At 41.5% G+C, this 14,201-nt stretch overlaps 1 protein-coding gene across 1 annotated transcript in view; it reads left to right on the top strand.

The window, feature by feature from the left end:
- LOC106963246 (uncharacterized) overlaps positions 1-12,431 on the top strand; it is a 25,558-nt gene extending 13,127 nt beyond the window's left edge. Inside the window, exons 4-14 of the mRNA XM_015058055.1 lie at positions 2,157-2,272; positions 3,154-3,276; positions 4,419-4,601; positions 5,299-5,338; positions 5,683-5,774; positions 7,335-7,423; positions 8,227-8,453; positions 10,203-10,356; positions 10,449-10,617; positions 10,720-10,773; positions 11,367-12,431. Of these exons, the coding sequence (XP_014913541.1) occupies positions 2,157-2,272; positions 3,154-3,276; positions 4,419-4,601; positions 5,299-5,338; positions 5,683-5,774; positions 7,335-7,423; positions 8,227-8,453; positions 10,203-10,356; positions 10,449-10,617; positions 10,720-10,773; positions 11,367-11,614 (1,495 nt within the window). The 3' untranslated portion in view covers positions 11,615-12,431. The remainder of the gene's footprint in view (positions 1-2,156; positions 2,273-3,153; positions 3,277-4,418; positions 4,602-5,298; positions 5,339-5,682; positions 5,775-7,334; positions 7,424-8,226; positions 8,454-10,202; positions 10,357-10,448; positions 10,618-10,719; positions 10,774-11,366) is intronic.
- Positions 12,432-14,201: the final 1,770 nt, after the last annotated feature.

The raw sequence follows: 14,201 nt of genomic DNA, 5'->3' as shown, positions 1-14,201 counted from the left end.
CTGGTCTTGGTCTTGTCTTGGTCTCGGGTTAGGTGGTCTTGAACACAACACTGATATATATAGTACCTTGTACCTTGTGGAAGTATTCACCCACCTTGAACTTTTCACCCTTTTGCCACTTTTCAGGCTTTCAAACATGAAGATCTAAAATGTTTATTATTTTGTAAAGAATCAACAACAAGTGGGACACAATCGTGAGGTGGAACCAAATTTGTTGGATACTTTAAACTTTTTTTAACAAATAAAAATCTGCAAAGTGGGGCGTACAATATTATTTGGCCCCCTTGCCTTAATACTTTGTAGCTCCACCTTTTGCTGTGATTACAGCTGCGAGTCGCTTGGGGCTTGTCTCTATCAGTTTTGCACATTTGCACATCGAGAGACTGAAATTCTTGCCCATTCTTCCTTGCAAAACGTCCAGTGTGGTTGGATGGAGAGCATTTGTGAACAGTAGTTTTCAACTCTTCCCACAGATTCTTGTTTGGATTCAGGTCTGGACTTTGACGTAGCCGTTCTAACACCTGGATGCGTTTATTTGTGAACCGTTCCATTGTAGGTTTTTGCTTTATGTTTGAGATCATTGTCTTGTTGGAAGATAAATCTCCGTCCCAGTCTCAGGTCTTTTGCAGACTCCAGCAGGTTTTCTTCCAGAATGGTCCTGTATTCGGCTCCGTCCATCTTCCCTGTCCCTGCTGAAGAAAAGCAGGCCCAAACCATGATGCTGCCACCACCATGTTTGACAGCGGGGATGGTGGTTCAGGGTGATGAGCTGTGTTGCTTTTACACCAAACGCATCGTCTTGCATTGTGGCCAAAACAGTTTGATTTTGGTTTCATCTGACCAGAGCTCCTTCTTCCACGTGTTTGGTGCGTCTCCCAGGTGGGTTGTGGGAAACTATAAACGAGACTTTTACCGATATCTTTGAGAAATGGCTTTCTTCTTGTCGCTCTTCCATAAAGACCATATTTGTGCAGTGTACGACTGATTGTCTTTCTTTGGACAGACTCTCCCACCTCAGCTGTAGATCTCTGCAGTTCATCCAGAGTGATCATGGGCCTCTTGGCTGCATCTCTGATCAGTCTTCTCCTTGTTCCAGATGAAAGTTTGGAGGGACGGAAGAGTCTTGGTAGATTTGCAGTGGTCCGTCTGATACTCCTTCCAGTTCAACATGATCTTGGGAAATCTTTTTTTTGTATCCAAATCCGGCTTTAAACTTCTCCACAGCAGTATCTCGGACCTGCCTGGTGTGTTCCTTGGTCTTCATGATGCTCTATGCGCTTTAAACCCGACCCTGACACACAGAGCAGAGCGCAGAGCAGGTGTATTTATAATGGTTCTGGTTCTGGGGATGCAGAGCAGAACCAGAACCAGAGGACCTGAGAGGCCTGGAAGGTTGATACAACAACAGCAGATCTTTAATGTATTGTGGTGATAAACCATTCAGCGATTTATAAACAAACAACAGCACTCTAAAGTCTATTCTCTGAGTCATCGTAAAGGCTCTTTCTTCCTGGTTTCTCTTTCTTCGAGCAGCGGCGTTCTGGATCGGCTGAAGCCGCCTTGACTGATTTTTTTTTTTTTTAGGCAATCAGAGACAATGAACTCAGGTGTGATAAACCACATCTATGATTTAACATGTAAGGTTGGGGGATATCAGGTTTTTCCACAGGGCCATGAAGGTTTATTTTCCCACCCTCAATAATAACCAACTTAACTTAAAAACTGTATTTTGTGTTTACTTGCATTGCCTTTGACTTATATTTAAGTTGGTTTTATGTTCTGAAACACCTAAGTGTGAAAACGTGCAGGAAAAAAAAGGAAATCGTGAATGGATGCAAACAGTGTTTCATAGAGACATTCACTGTTATTGGTTAATATGTATGCAACAGTAGCTACTGTTATTGCTGAGTAGTAATAATAGCAGAACCAAAAAGCTGCTGTTTCCTTCTAGCTTGTGTTCAGGAAAACTCACACTGATGGGTGTTTTCACTTGCGTCCATTAGAGGGCAGTAAAACAGAAGATAAAAACTTTTTAAAGGCTCAAAGAGAGCCTTTCCTTTTGATCTTTTTGGTTTTAATTGTTTCCTTTCATTTTAGTGTCGGTAGAGTACATTCATAATTAACCGAAACCCGTGACCACAACCATTGCTTTGCAGAAAAACCTGCGAAGGAGCCAAATCTGAGAACCCTGGGATGCATTGCTGCGCTGGGAAGCCTTACAACCCAGAAACAGACACTTGTTGCAGAGATAAAGGAGGGGAGAAAAAAACAGGTAACAACTTTCCACCAGCCGGATTGAATGTTTCGATATTTTCCCCTTAAAAGATTTGCCTTCAGGTCAGTCTGTGAACACATGATCCCCTGAAAGGGTCATATTCCAAAAAGTTTGCCTTTTCTTGCAGTGGCACCATCTTGCTGTGGGGAAACGTTTCTTTCCCAGGAATTTGTGCAGGTGGTCAAAGTGGATGAGGGATCAAAGGGGTTTAATTCTGAAAGAAAACCTGTTGTGTAGAGTTAAATCTGTACACAGGCTGAATACAAATCCACACCACAACTCCTCAGAATGTGTTGGTATAATGTTCACTCACTGTAAGCAAATTAAAAGTCGCTGATTTGCATTGATTTCAACTGGATGCTTTTTCCTCAAACTGAAACAAGTGGAAGATATTGGTGTACAGCTGCAGTGAACTCTTTTAATTTATTCAGTTGGCAGCACACTTCTGCCAAGTCTCTGACAAGGGCGTGCAAGTATTTACCAACCTGATATTTTTATTGACATATAAAAATGACACAGTCGGTTCTTCCAGTTCGCCCAGAGAGTTCACACAAAGTCTCTTCTCTTTGCACAGGGCAGATGACGTAATTCTGCACTTTACAGGAAACTAGTCGCAAACCTCAAAATAATCCTCCAGGTTCATGCTGTGATGGGGGAACTCTGCATGAACCTCCAGATGTGGTTCATCCTGGGGGGGAAAAAAAATCCTACAAATATTTCAGCTGCTCTGCTGTGTTTGCTACTTGCACTATTAAACTATTGAACTTTCCCGTAACTCTGGGGCTTTCTTTCAACAACACATCACAGCTGCAAAGCATTGCCTTCTATTACATTATGCTCATTAGTCTTGCTTTTTGTTTCTTTTCCTGTTTTCACAGACAAGATGAATGAGAAGGTGTCAAAATGCTGCGGACTCCAAGCTTACAACCCGCTCAACGAAATGTGTTGTGACTTTACTGTCCAAACTAAACCTTTTCCCATGGCAGAGTGCTGTGGCAAAGGTAGGTACACATTGAATGGAGTTAAACAGTTCGTGCTGGTTTATGCTGCCAAAGTTGTGTGTTAAAAGATAAAGAAAGAAACTTACCACCGATGGGGTTGTGACCTCTACCTGACCTTTACTTCGTCGTATCTTGTCAGAAACAAGCACCAGCGACATGCACAAAATTCTCACGGCATTGGTCCCAATGCCGTGTCTTTCTATTTTAGTCAAGTTTGACTTCATCATTAGTGTTTCTTATTTCTGAAAACCCGCATATTTTATCGTGTAAATATTTCACTCCGTTGATAATAGCAACGCACAAAAGATGGACACAAAAGAACCCCTGCGCTCATCCCGATTTTATTGTTGCTTGACTGACATCCAAAGCATCCGTTTTACGTCTCAACCTTTGACTATTTCAAAAAATCAAAAAAGAGCAACAGAGGAGACCACAATAAGGGATTTAATCTCCTATATTGACTGTCCTGTGCAAACAGCACACGAGGAGGGATTAATGAGCCTTGTGATAAGTCAAAGAATCAGAAAGTTTCTATAGAGATGAAAGTCCATTTTATCTCTTTCAAACATTCAGACTTTGACGGGGTTAGAAGTTTAATTCACTCTATTCAGTAGGACTATCTGAATAGAGTAAAGTTAAAACCTATTAAACTGTGAAGCGCTGATCATGATATGTCTAAAAATGTATGAGGAGCTATAAGTGATAGGTTTATGTAAGGCTACAAACTTGAGACTCACATCTGATTTAGGTTGTATCAGCAATTTATAATAAGTTCGGCTGATTTCCACTAAAATACAGACAGCAACCAGAATTGTTGTCAGAGGGCCAAAGAAACCATAATAGTTGTTCACAAATGAGGCAATGCAACTTTCACAGTGTTTCCATGACGTACCACTTGATGTATATTTAGAAAAAAGAAGTTTTCCTTCATGTGTATTGGGAGAGAACCAGCAACAGTTGTAAGGAAATGGAAATAAAAGACATCTAAACAATCACAAACACTGCTTGAATTTGAATTTTTCCGATTCGGAGCCCTGTTTGGGCGAGCTGATCTCGAAGCATGAAGTGTCTCCTGTTTGCAGAAAATATTTGTTGGAATCACGTGACCAGATCTCCTGACCTATAATTATTTATTTCTGCAGCGGCCTTCAGCAGCAAAACTCAGCTGTGTTGCGGTGAAAACAGGAAGATCTTGGGCCGAATTTCTCCGGACCATCGGTGCTGTTATGAGAATCAGTACAACATCAAGACTGAGTGCTGCTGCAGCGGTCAGATTCAACCCAAAGTGTCAGGCTGCTGTGGTAACAACAGCACCACCAGGACAGGTTAGCTTGTCTCTTTAACAGCTTCTGTGGCTTTTAGGCCACTAGATAAAAAACTGGACCTGTTTGGTGCGTTCATGTTTTCAACTCCCTCCACTGCAACCAGATTAAGTCCAGTGGAACCCGTCACATTCAGGCGTCACCTAATCAGTGAATATTGTCTGCGGACATTATTATAAATCCAGCTGATCTGTGAAGGCCTCAGAGATTTGTCGGATAACTTTAGTGAGCAACCTGCAACATTCAGTATTTAATGAATGTGAACTCGGAGTGGCTCTATGCAAATGGATGGCACACATTTTCATTTATTTATTTGTAAATTCCCACTAAAATACTGTGAGGTTTGTGGTTTCATCACGTTTCTCTGAAGTCTGGAGCTGCAAGTGGCTGGAACCAAAGTGCAGGTCATAAAACCAACACTCAGATTATTATATTTAGAACAACATCTTTTGAGAAATTCATTGTTTTAAATGTAAAACAAGAAGGAATGTAGAACTTAAAGGGAGATTAAATTAAACGTTCGCTTGATCCAGGATAAGAAATCCCTTCATTATCATGTTAGCCATGTTTCTTTTAATAATATCTATATCTTGGTGTTAATGGATTTTAATATATTGATATGTTAGGAACCATATTATTATCTCAATGGCTTGTACTTCCTCATTCTTGCGTATTTATTTGGCTGATGTTTGCCTTGCAGGATTGAATTCCCCTGCCAGGCTTGTTCATGAGCACCAGAGGTATTTAATGCTTCATTTTGTTTCGTTAGCACATGTTGAGTGACAAAGCTATGGTTTGAACTCAAATATTTTAAAAATAATTGTAATTTAATAGACTTAGACATTCTTCATTATCATTACACAAAGACACAGCCGTGAATTTGGCAACAAAATATTGTAGCTTGACTCCTGAAGTACACACACACGCACACACGCACACACACGCACACACACACACACACACACACACACACACACACACACACACACACACACAAAACTGTAGCTTTAAAAATAGAATATTTCCTAAGGATAATGTGTAGATGATACTTTATTTAATGCTGCTAGTCTTTGTCTGTCCACAGGCCACATTTTTGTGGGTCAGAGTCTTACGATCCAAAGACCGAAAGCTGCTGCCAGAGGAAACACGGAGACATAAACGCGCAGTGCCCCTTAGGTAAGATGACCGGTGTGTCTTTACACCAGGGCACCACGCAGGCAGCTGTTGGCATCTTATCAGACTTTACATGAGCAGAGAAGAACTACAAGGCATCCTCTGTTAGAACGGCATCAAGATCGTGATAAACATTTATCTCGAACACCAACGAGGAAAGCCAAGGTTGTTTGTTGTCGACTGGCTTAGCAACCGAACAAACCTTTGATTTAAAGATTCAAAAACAAAGAAAGTGTTTCTTCATTTCCCCCCCACATCTATCTCTTAGTAATGATCTGCAATGTCAGCCAGTCTCCCTTAACTTTGTTTATATACAGTTCTAAGATGTGTCCCTTTTTTAAGATTACACAGCTGCAGCAAAACATTGATATATTTTAAGTTTTTTCAAACATGTTTGCTTGTGATATCAGTATATATATAAATGTACGTGTAGAGGTTGCCAAAGCCAAAGAAGATAAATAAATATGTTGTATCTCGTCAATATAAATAATTTAAACAGTGCAGAAACCTCTGAAGCTGGACACGAATATGGAAAAAGGAAGTCGTCCAACTTTTGGTTTGGACTGCAGACAGTGTTTGGATCAGCTTTTACATCAATTCAAATGGGACATTTTCCTGTCTGAAATCGCTCCCACTTGTTCTTACTTTTAAAAGTCTCCAGACAATGACCGACACCAGACTGAAACGATTTTAATTTGTAAACTAACCTGCGGCCCGATTCTTCTCCAGTCAGACATAAACATAAAGTGTCTGAGAATGACTTTGGAGACTTTCTTTTGAAAATGTCTGGCAGTGTAGAGACAAAGCACCCTCTCACTACAAACGGCTCGTTGAATGGTCCAGTCTCTCCCTGCCTTTGGGTAAACTACAGATGGTATTGTTTGTATAATATTGAGTTTAAGCTTCTGATAACCTTCAAAATCCTCAAAGCTAATCTCCATCCTTTTCACAAGCTTCTATCAGAACTTTAAAGGCACTGCTTTATAAAAAAACAAAATCCACGTTTTTCAGCTTTACATTGTGTTCTATCAATATCCCATCATCAAAAACATACCTGGGTTGTTGCTTTGATTCTTTCATGCATGTTTGAGAAATACTTTAACCTCCCATGGCAACCACCCAGGGGTGCCTAAACGCTTGCTGCCACCACGTAGCTCCTCCTTGCAGCTGCACTTTCCAGCCGGGTTTCGGGCTCACAGCCCCACTCCACTCCTTCAGACTAGCCCCAGGTGGAACTGCACAACATCTGTGGAGCTTATTGTACGAACTATATATCATATCTAATGCTCCTAGAAACGTTGTGTGCAGCTTCACAGAGAAATGTTGTGTTGATGACTTCCTGAAGAGGGTGTGTGAGAAAGAGCAGGAGCTTCTTAAAGAGACGGAGGCCTAATTTCAAGGCGTCAAACTGCAAATTTATTTTAAGTTATGTTTCACATATATATGTAGCATTTTTTATAACTGAAGGCAACATAGATACTTGATTGTGCTATAAAATGGCACTAGGTGCCTGGAAAATAGATAAATATTAGCTTTATGTATTCTCCCACTCCTTTTGTTTAGGTGCAAAACCTCCAACTACTGTTTACGACCCAAAGACACACATCTGCTGTGATGGCTGTTTGACAAAGCTGCAGCCATGGATGGATAAGGTAATGTCCTTATGTCACTGTTTTTGTTTGCTTATCGAATAATTTTGTTTTGCTGAGCCTCCTGTGAGACAACCAAACACCTGTTACTGCTAAATTAAACATAAAGCGCCTGCGACTGATTTCAGGCCTTTTGCACATCCAGTATTTATGAGGACAAATAATAAGTCAGAATAGTTCAATGCAGATAGCCCAGCTTTAACCTCTTACACCCTCAGTGGGTATAAATAAATTTAAACTTAACATTTTGGGCAAAACCTTTATGCGGAATAGTTTTTGAAAGATTAAAGCCTCTTTTAGCGGATAATAAAAAATAAAAAAAATTTAAAGGCACGTGGAGCCTTTGTTTACAGAGCGAGCCGAGGCCGAGGTCGTGGCAGCTGGACCCACCGGTGGGTCCGTCGGGTTCTAGGGGTTAAGACAGAATCTATGAGATACTGGTTGTAGAGGTTTGCAGCTCTTCGCTCCTCCCATTTCAAATTGGGTGCTTTCCTTCCGAGGGATAAACTCACACGCTTTTTCGAGGCTAACCGGGTCCGCAACAGGATAATGTAAAAACGCTCTGGTAAGACAAAGAGGGTTGAGGTTCATATGCTGAAGCTGCTTTTTTAATTACCATTATAATTTTTTAGTGTGAAACATTAGACAGACATTTGACCTGATTTTTTGTTTTGTTTTTGTCCCCCCAATTTGTGTCTTTTATTTTTTGTTTCTTGTCTTTTAATAACTTTAAATTTGATAAAGAAGAAGGCTACAATGTGAAAGACTTACAGCTTTTCTTACAGTTTTTCCTTTGACTCTTTCAGTGCTGTGGAGACTCACCACACGGTTTAGCGCAGAGAGGAGTCCTCTGCTGTGGAAACCGCCTGTACCACAACAGAGAGGATGGAGAGGAGTGTTCGGAGAGCGGAGTGCCTTACAAACCCTTTGCAGAGACAGTGTGTGCTCACAAGCGGCACAACTCACCTGGAGGTCACTGCTGTGGGGAGGAACTCTACCAGCCCAACAAAACTGTTTGCTGCAAAGGACAAAGGTGAATAATCAAGTGATGCTGTATTGAAGTTATAGAGTTAGTCTTTGTGCGGATGTCTTTTTTTTTTCTTTCTGCAAACAAGGAATCTGGATGTGCATGAACAAGTTAATGTTGCTTTTTAGACTTCCAGAGAAAATATGAAAAACTATTCCAGACGGGAGTGGTGAAAAAATTCCTCAATGTCTGAGAAGAGGCAGACATTTCAGCTTCTGGTCTCTATCTCTTTTCTTCTTTTTTCCTTCCCCCCCCCTTTTCTTGTCGTGTTTAAACACAACTAACTATTGTGCCAAAAATACTTTCTCCAAGCCTGAAATGATCCCTAAAATTCTTTCCATGTTAAAATATGTCTGCGTGGGAGTTTGGTGTTTTCACACTGTCGATTAATGATGCCAGGACAGCTAGACATACCCGATCCATGAGTCAGACAACTGGAAAATATTTATGCCTCCATATGAGGAGTAGGTAGCAGTAAAGAGAAGGAAATGTGCATAACCCTAATGACCTGCATCAACATCCTGCATCGCCTTCATGCGAGGAAAATGGACCAGAGGCAACATAACTGAGGCAATCTGTTTTCTTCAATAAAAACATTTGCATTAAGTGGAGACTTTGAAATAACTTAATGAAGAGCTGAGACACACAGACACACACACACAGAGAGAGAAAGAGAGAGAGAGACAGACAGACGCGGAGAGTCTGGTGCCTGTGAGTAAATCCCACCTCCTTCCTTTTTTCACTGTCTGTACTAATTAAAACCAACTTCACTGGACTTCTCACAGCAAATGAATGTGAATGCAACATTTTTTTTTTATGTAGATGCTATTTATTTAATCTTTTTTCAATTACAACATCAATTGTTTTTCTGTTTAGATTATAATAATAATAATAATAAAAATAATAATAATAGTAAATAGGTGCATAGACCCAGTTTTCACATCCTCATTCTTCAGAATAGTAATACATTTGCATAAGTTTTTTCCTCAACAAATGATCTCCAGCACAGAGCAGACTGGTTTTATCTGGTGTGCTAGTTGTGTCCATAAAGAAAAAAAACAACAACTTTAATGTCAACAATAGCAGATGAAATGCAACAACTCTTATCAAACCTGACCTGAATGCTCATAAGGCAGCAGGCACTATTATTGTTAAACCTTTTCTTTAAAAAAAAAAAAAATCTGAATTAGCATTAAGATCTTCAGCAGATTGAGATACAGTAGTTCTACCCGATCCGACCAAACTGGACCTCCTTCACTTCCCACGTGCATCAGTCAGTCTTGACCTTTTTGCGGTTCACTGCGGTTCCTCCGCTGAATCGTTTCTGGTAAATAATGACCTGTGCAGACCGGGAACAACCCACCAGAGCTGCAGTTTCGTGGACGCTCAGACCCAGGTCTCTGTTAAAATCAATCAAATTCTTGTTGCTTTTTTCCACCTTCTGACACATTCGTTTCGAGAACAAAATGTTTACCTGCTGCCTCGAGCATCTCATATTCTAAGATGGACAAACAGAGAGAGATAATTGCCTAACTGCTTGATTAATGTACTTTTGATGAATCCAGTGGATTTTGATGGAAGGTGAAATAGTTAAACTTCTTTGGTTCAATTAGTTCTGTTTTCTGAAACACCTTTCCTTGATCCCAGCGGTGATGGGAACGGTTCAACCTGCTCATATTTCTGCAGTGATGTTCGTTTAGCATTTTATCCTTTTCTCACTTTTCTTAGCTTTTTTTTCTCTGTTTCACAAAATAGATACGATCGAGGAAAGTACATCCGCTGCTGTGGCATTCATGCCTACAACATTTCGGACCCACTAAAGAAGTGCTGCAAAGGAACTCTGCACAACTTGACGACTGGGGAAGAAAACGACCTGGAGTGCTGTGGATCCGAGCTGCTGAACGCAACGGTATGGTTCATTTACTCGATCAGAGTCATAAATCTGGAAAACACAAGCGTGTTATCCGCCTCCTCTGAGAAAACCTCTTAAATGTTGCCCAGAACCAGGAAGTTTGCTGCACCAGTGAAGAACAGTCCTTGTTCTACCCAGCAAAGGATGGATTTCGGTGCTGCGGTCACCACTACTACGACTCCGCTCTGTGGTCATGCTGCGCGGGGAAGCTCAGTCCAGTACACCATCAGACCACTCATACGAGACCCAACCCGAAAGGTACTGCGCTCTGCTGAGAACACGGAGCCTGAGAAAGACAGTTCATTTTGGAGTAAATTTAGAGATAAAATCTTTTTTTTTTTTTTTTTTTTTTTTTTGCAGAGTCCAAACTTCAACTGGTGAACAATCTGAACAAAACACAACTTTGCAATGAAGGTAAGGCAAAAGGCAACGCTAAAATGTGTCTTTACTGCCCTGATCATTAAGGGCATTGATTCAACATGTTGCTGGAAACATGGTGAGGTGATCATTTCACAGAATCATTAGAAACTCCTTTGAGATTAGATCTTTGGGGTTTCACAACATCCCAAGGTCATTGGAGTAGAATGAACCCACTGTTTTCTTTGAGGACACTGGGTCCACTGTGCCATTGTCCTCAATGGGTACAATGAAGTCATTGTAGCTGGACCATTACACCATGTCTTAAACATGGTGTAATAAGGTTATTCCCCCCTCACCATTACGTAGCCAGTCTTCTACACCAAATGATATTCTGGGTGTCTTGGTTGCAGATTAGCCTGTTTGACACCAGCAATGACATCACGCTCAAAATCACTTAAATGTATTCATTCTTCACTTTAAACTTCACCACAGCTAAATACATAATGTACTGAGTTGCTGCTATGTGATTGGCTGACTGCCTAATTGTGCTTGCTGGCAGCTGTACTTAACAATGTGGGCCCTAAGTGTGTTCTTAAGTTCAGGTTTGTAAGTTTTCCGTGCATGTGTGTGTGTGTCTCTGTGTGTAGTGTTCATCGGGGTTGTGGAGAGCGTGTCTCGGAGCAGCACCGTGTTCAGCAACGTGCTGAAAATCACGGGGAAGGAGGCCACAGTGGAATCAGATGTCTTCGTCCTGGAAACACCAGATCAGTGCAAGTTCTTCAAACTGACTGCCGGGAAGACCTACTTCTTCAACCGCGCCGACGTCTTCGCCGATTTCAACCACGAGTCCGTCCTGCAGTTGCTGCATTTCATTCTGTCCAAATGTTCTCAGTAGGTCACCACTGGCTGGTCCGGTCCTACGCATTTATCCAACACCTTATAGCTCTGACTTTTACTTTAAGCTCATATTGCCATGTCAGAAAGTAAGTTTACTTTAACAGACTCACCGCAGAGTGCCTCTTTAGATTAATTACCATAGTCTGACAAAGGCTACAGTAGAACAAGTGAGGGTCGATCCAAAACAGCATTACGGTTTGGAGACAAAGAAGCTAGCTTAAACAGAGTAGGCATTCTGAGGGAACATTAAAATCTTGTTTTTATAAGCTGCCAGCTAATGTGTTTATATGGTGAAATATGGTTTTCCATATTAAATATATGCTATTTTACAGGGAGGGTGGGGGGCTGATGCACTGATTGGATTTGTACTGCACTGTTGTCCATTGAATGTTTAAATATTTAAAAGATTTCTTTTAACTCACTCAGTAAAGCTAAAGATATTTTTAATAAATTATGTCAAGGGTGGTGATTCTGGCCCAGGGCTGTCTTATTATTTCAGTCATCCGAAGAAAAACTGACTCACGTCAGTTTGCACCAAGTAATTTTATTGTTACTTTGGAAGCATCTCAAACAAATGTGACCGTCAGGGGAAGAGATGGTAGTGCCTTAAATGTGTTTCACTATTTAATTTCTTTCTGCTGCATCAATGTGAACAAGCAGCCAAAGCTGAAACAAAGAGAAGCTCAGTGTTTGTCTACTTTTATCATTATTAACGGGTTAACATTAGTTTTTGTGTTGCATGTTAACAAAACTAAATGTACTGTTGGTGCTTTTCATTTTGTAATAAATGCTAAATAATAAACACTTCATATCAACGCTGTTGTTCCATCCATCAGTCTAAACCTGTTCATCTGTGCAGAGACTTATATCCAGCAGTAATGGGTTGACAGGACCCTTGTTTTTTTACTTTCAATGTTTCTCTCATCAAAATAATGAAAGACTTGGACAACACAAGCATTCATCAATCGGTCACTTCTATTCAAAACATTCTAGTCTGGCACATAAAAAGTTTATGTTTAGCATTTTATTCCGTCTAGCAGGTGAGAAGCAGCAGTGAAGCTACATTTTATAGCATGAGTATAAAAATCTATCAGGAATTTCACAGCGCCCTCTGGGGAGGTTGGGTTTGCCGATGCCAGACATGTCCGGCCTCAAACATGCCGCAGAGACAGCTTCTCTCGCGCAGTAACAACCTCCATCTTTAGCTGCACTGGCATCCGTTTTGAAAAGCCAGAAGGGTGATCGTGGCCGGAGATATCGGAGAGGAGTTTCATCGTGTCTGTGACCGATCTACCGGGGCCAGCTGGTCAAGCTCGACCCTTCCTTGTGCTGGTTGATTTAGCCGGCAGGACCACGAGGAGCTACGACCATGTAACTACTGCTCCTCTGCTGCCCACTGACACCCCAGTTTCATGACCAAGGACTCTCGCCGGACCCACCAGGGTTAGTGACGCCTTGTGTTCCCAGTCCCCCAGGAGCGGTACTTCATGGCGGCTTATCCCCTGCTGACCTTATGAGAGTCATAGCTACACCCACGTGACCAGATCTGCAAAAAGTTGGTGACCTCTCCGTGCTTTAGCATCCGCTGACCCCACTCTGACCCCACTCTGTCAGTGCACATGGCCTACCGCTTCATAGCTGAGTAGCTTTCGTTCCCAAACACTTCAGTTTTCTTATACAGCTGACAGTTGACTGTGGAATTGAAATGTGAAATTTCATGACTGGATTTGTTGCACATCCTGTCACAGCTGCACCCTGAAATTCACTGAGCTCCTGAGAGCGACTCATACTTTCACAAATATTTGTAAAAGGATTCTGCATGTCTAGGTGCTTCATTTTATACACCTGGGGCCATGGAAGTAATTGCAACACCTGATTTCGATAATTTGGATGGGTGAGCAAATACGTTTGGCAAATCAGTACTTGCAGAGTCAGGTTACATCACAGCTAAACGTCTTCTGCAGCATCTCTCTTAGAAACTGACATTTCCACCCCATTATTTGTTGCAAAATGGCTCATATTGGACGGAGAGCGTCTCCAAAGAGCAGTTTTCAGGTCTTGCCACAGACTCTCAGCTGGATTTCGGCTTGGACTTTAAGCGGCAACTACATATACAAACAAAACCCTTCAAGGTGGGCCCTGAAAGATAAACTTTACCAGATCTGAAAGGACAGACACAGATATTCATAGGACTTGTGAAATTGTGAAGCGAAGTTATGAGCCAAAGGCTCAGGAAAGTGTTTGCTTCAATGTTAAATCTCCAGTTTAAATCTGAATGTGAGTCAGAAAACATCCTGTGTTATGGGAGCACTCGACTTTCATTAACGTCTTGCCCTTGGCTGGCTTTCTGTCTGGTTGTCACTGCCAGCTTCCTCTAACAAACGTCCATACAAAAGCAGGCTGCAGGATATCTCCCAGACTTTGCAGCGTTCTCATCAGTATCTCATGTGTGATATTCCATTAGATTGGTTTCCTGCTCTCCGTCTAACCGTCTCCCTCACGTCCTTTCCTTTCAGACCTCCACTGCTTCCCTGTGTTGAACATTTTCCCTGTGAGTGTTTGTGTCTGAAGTGCGGCTGTGGGTG

Source organism: Poecilia latipinna, unplaced genomic scaffold (assembly GCF_001443285.1).
Source record: "Poecilia latipinna isolate Pla-1442-1.1 unplaced genomic scaffold, P_latipinna-1.0 Scaffold1513, whole genome shotgun sequence".
Lineage (NCBI taxonomy): Eukaryota > Metazoa > Chordata > Actinopteri > Cyprinodontiformes > Poeciliidae > Poecilia > Poecilia latipinna.
The sequence above is the reverse complement of the archived record's forward strand: the minus strand, read 5'-3'. Positions and strand labels throughout refer to the sequence as shown.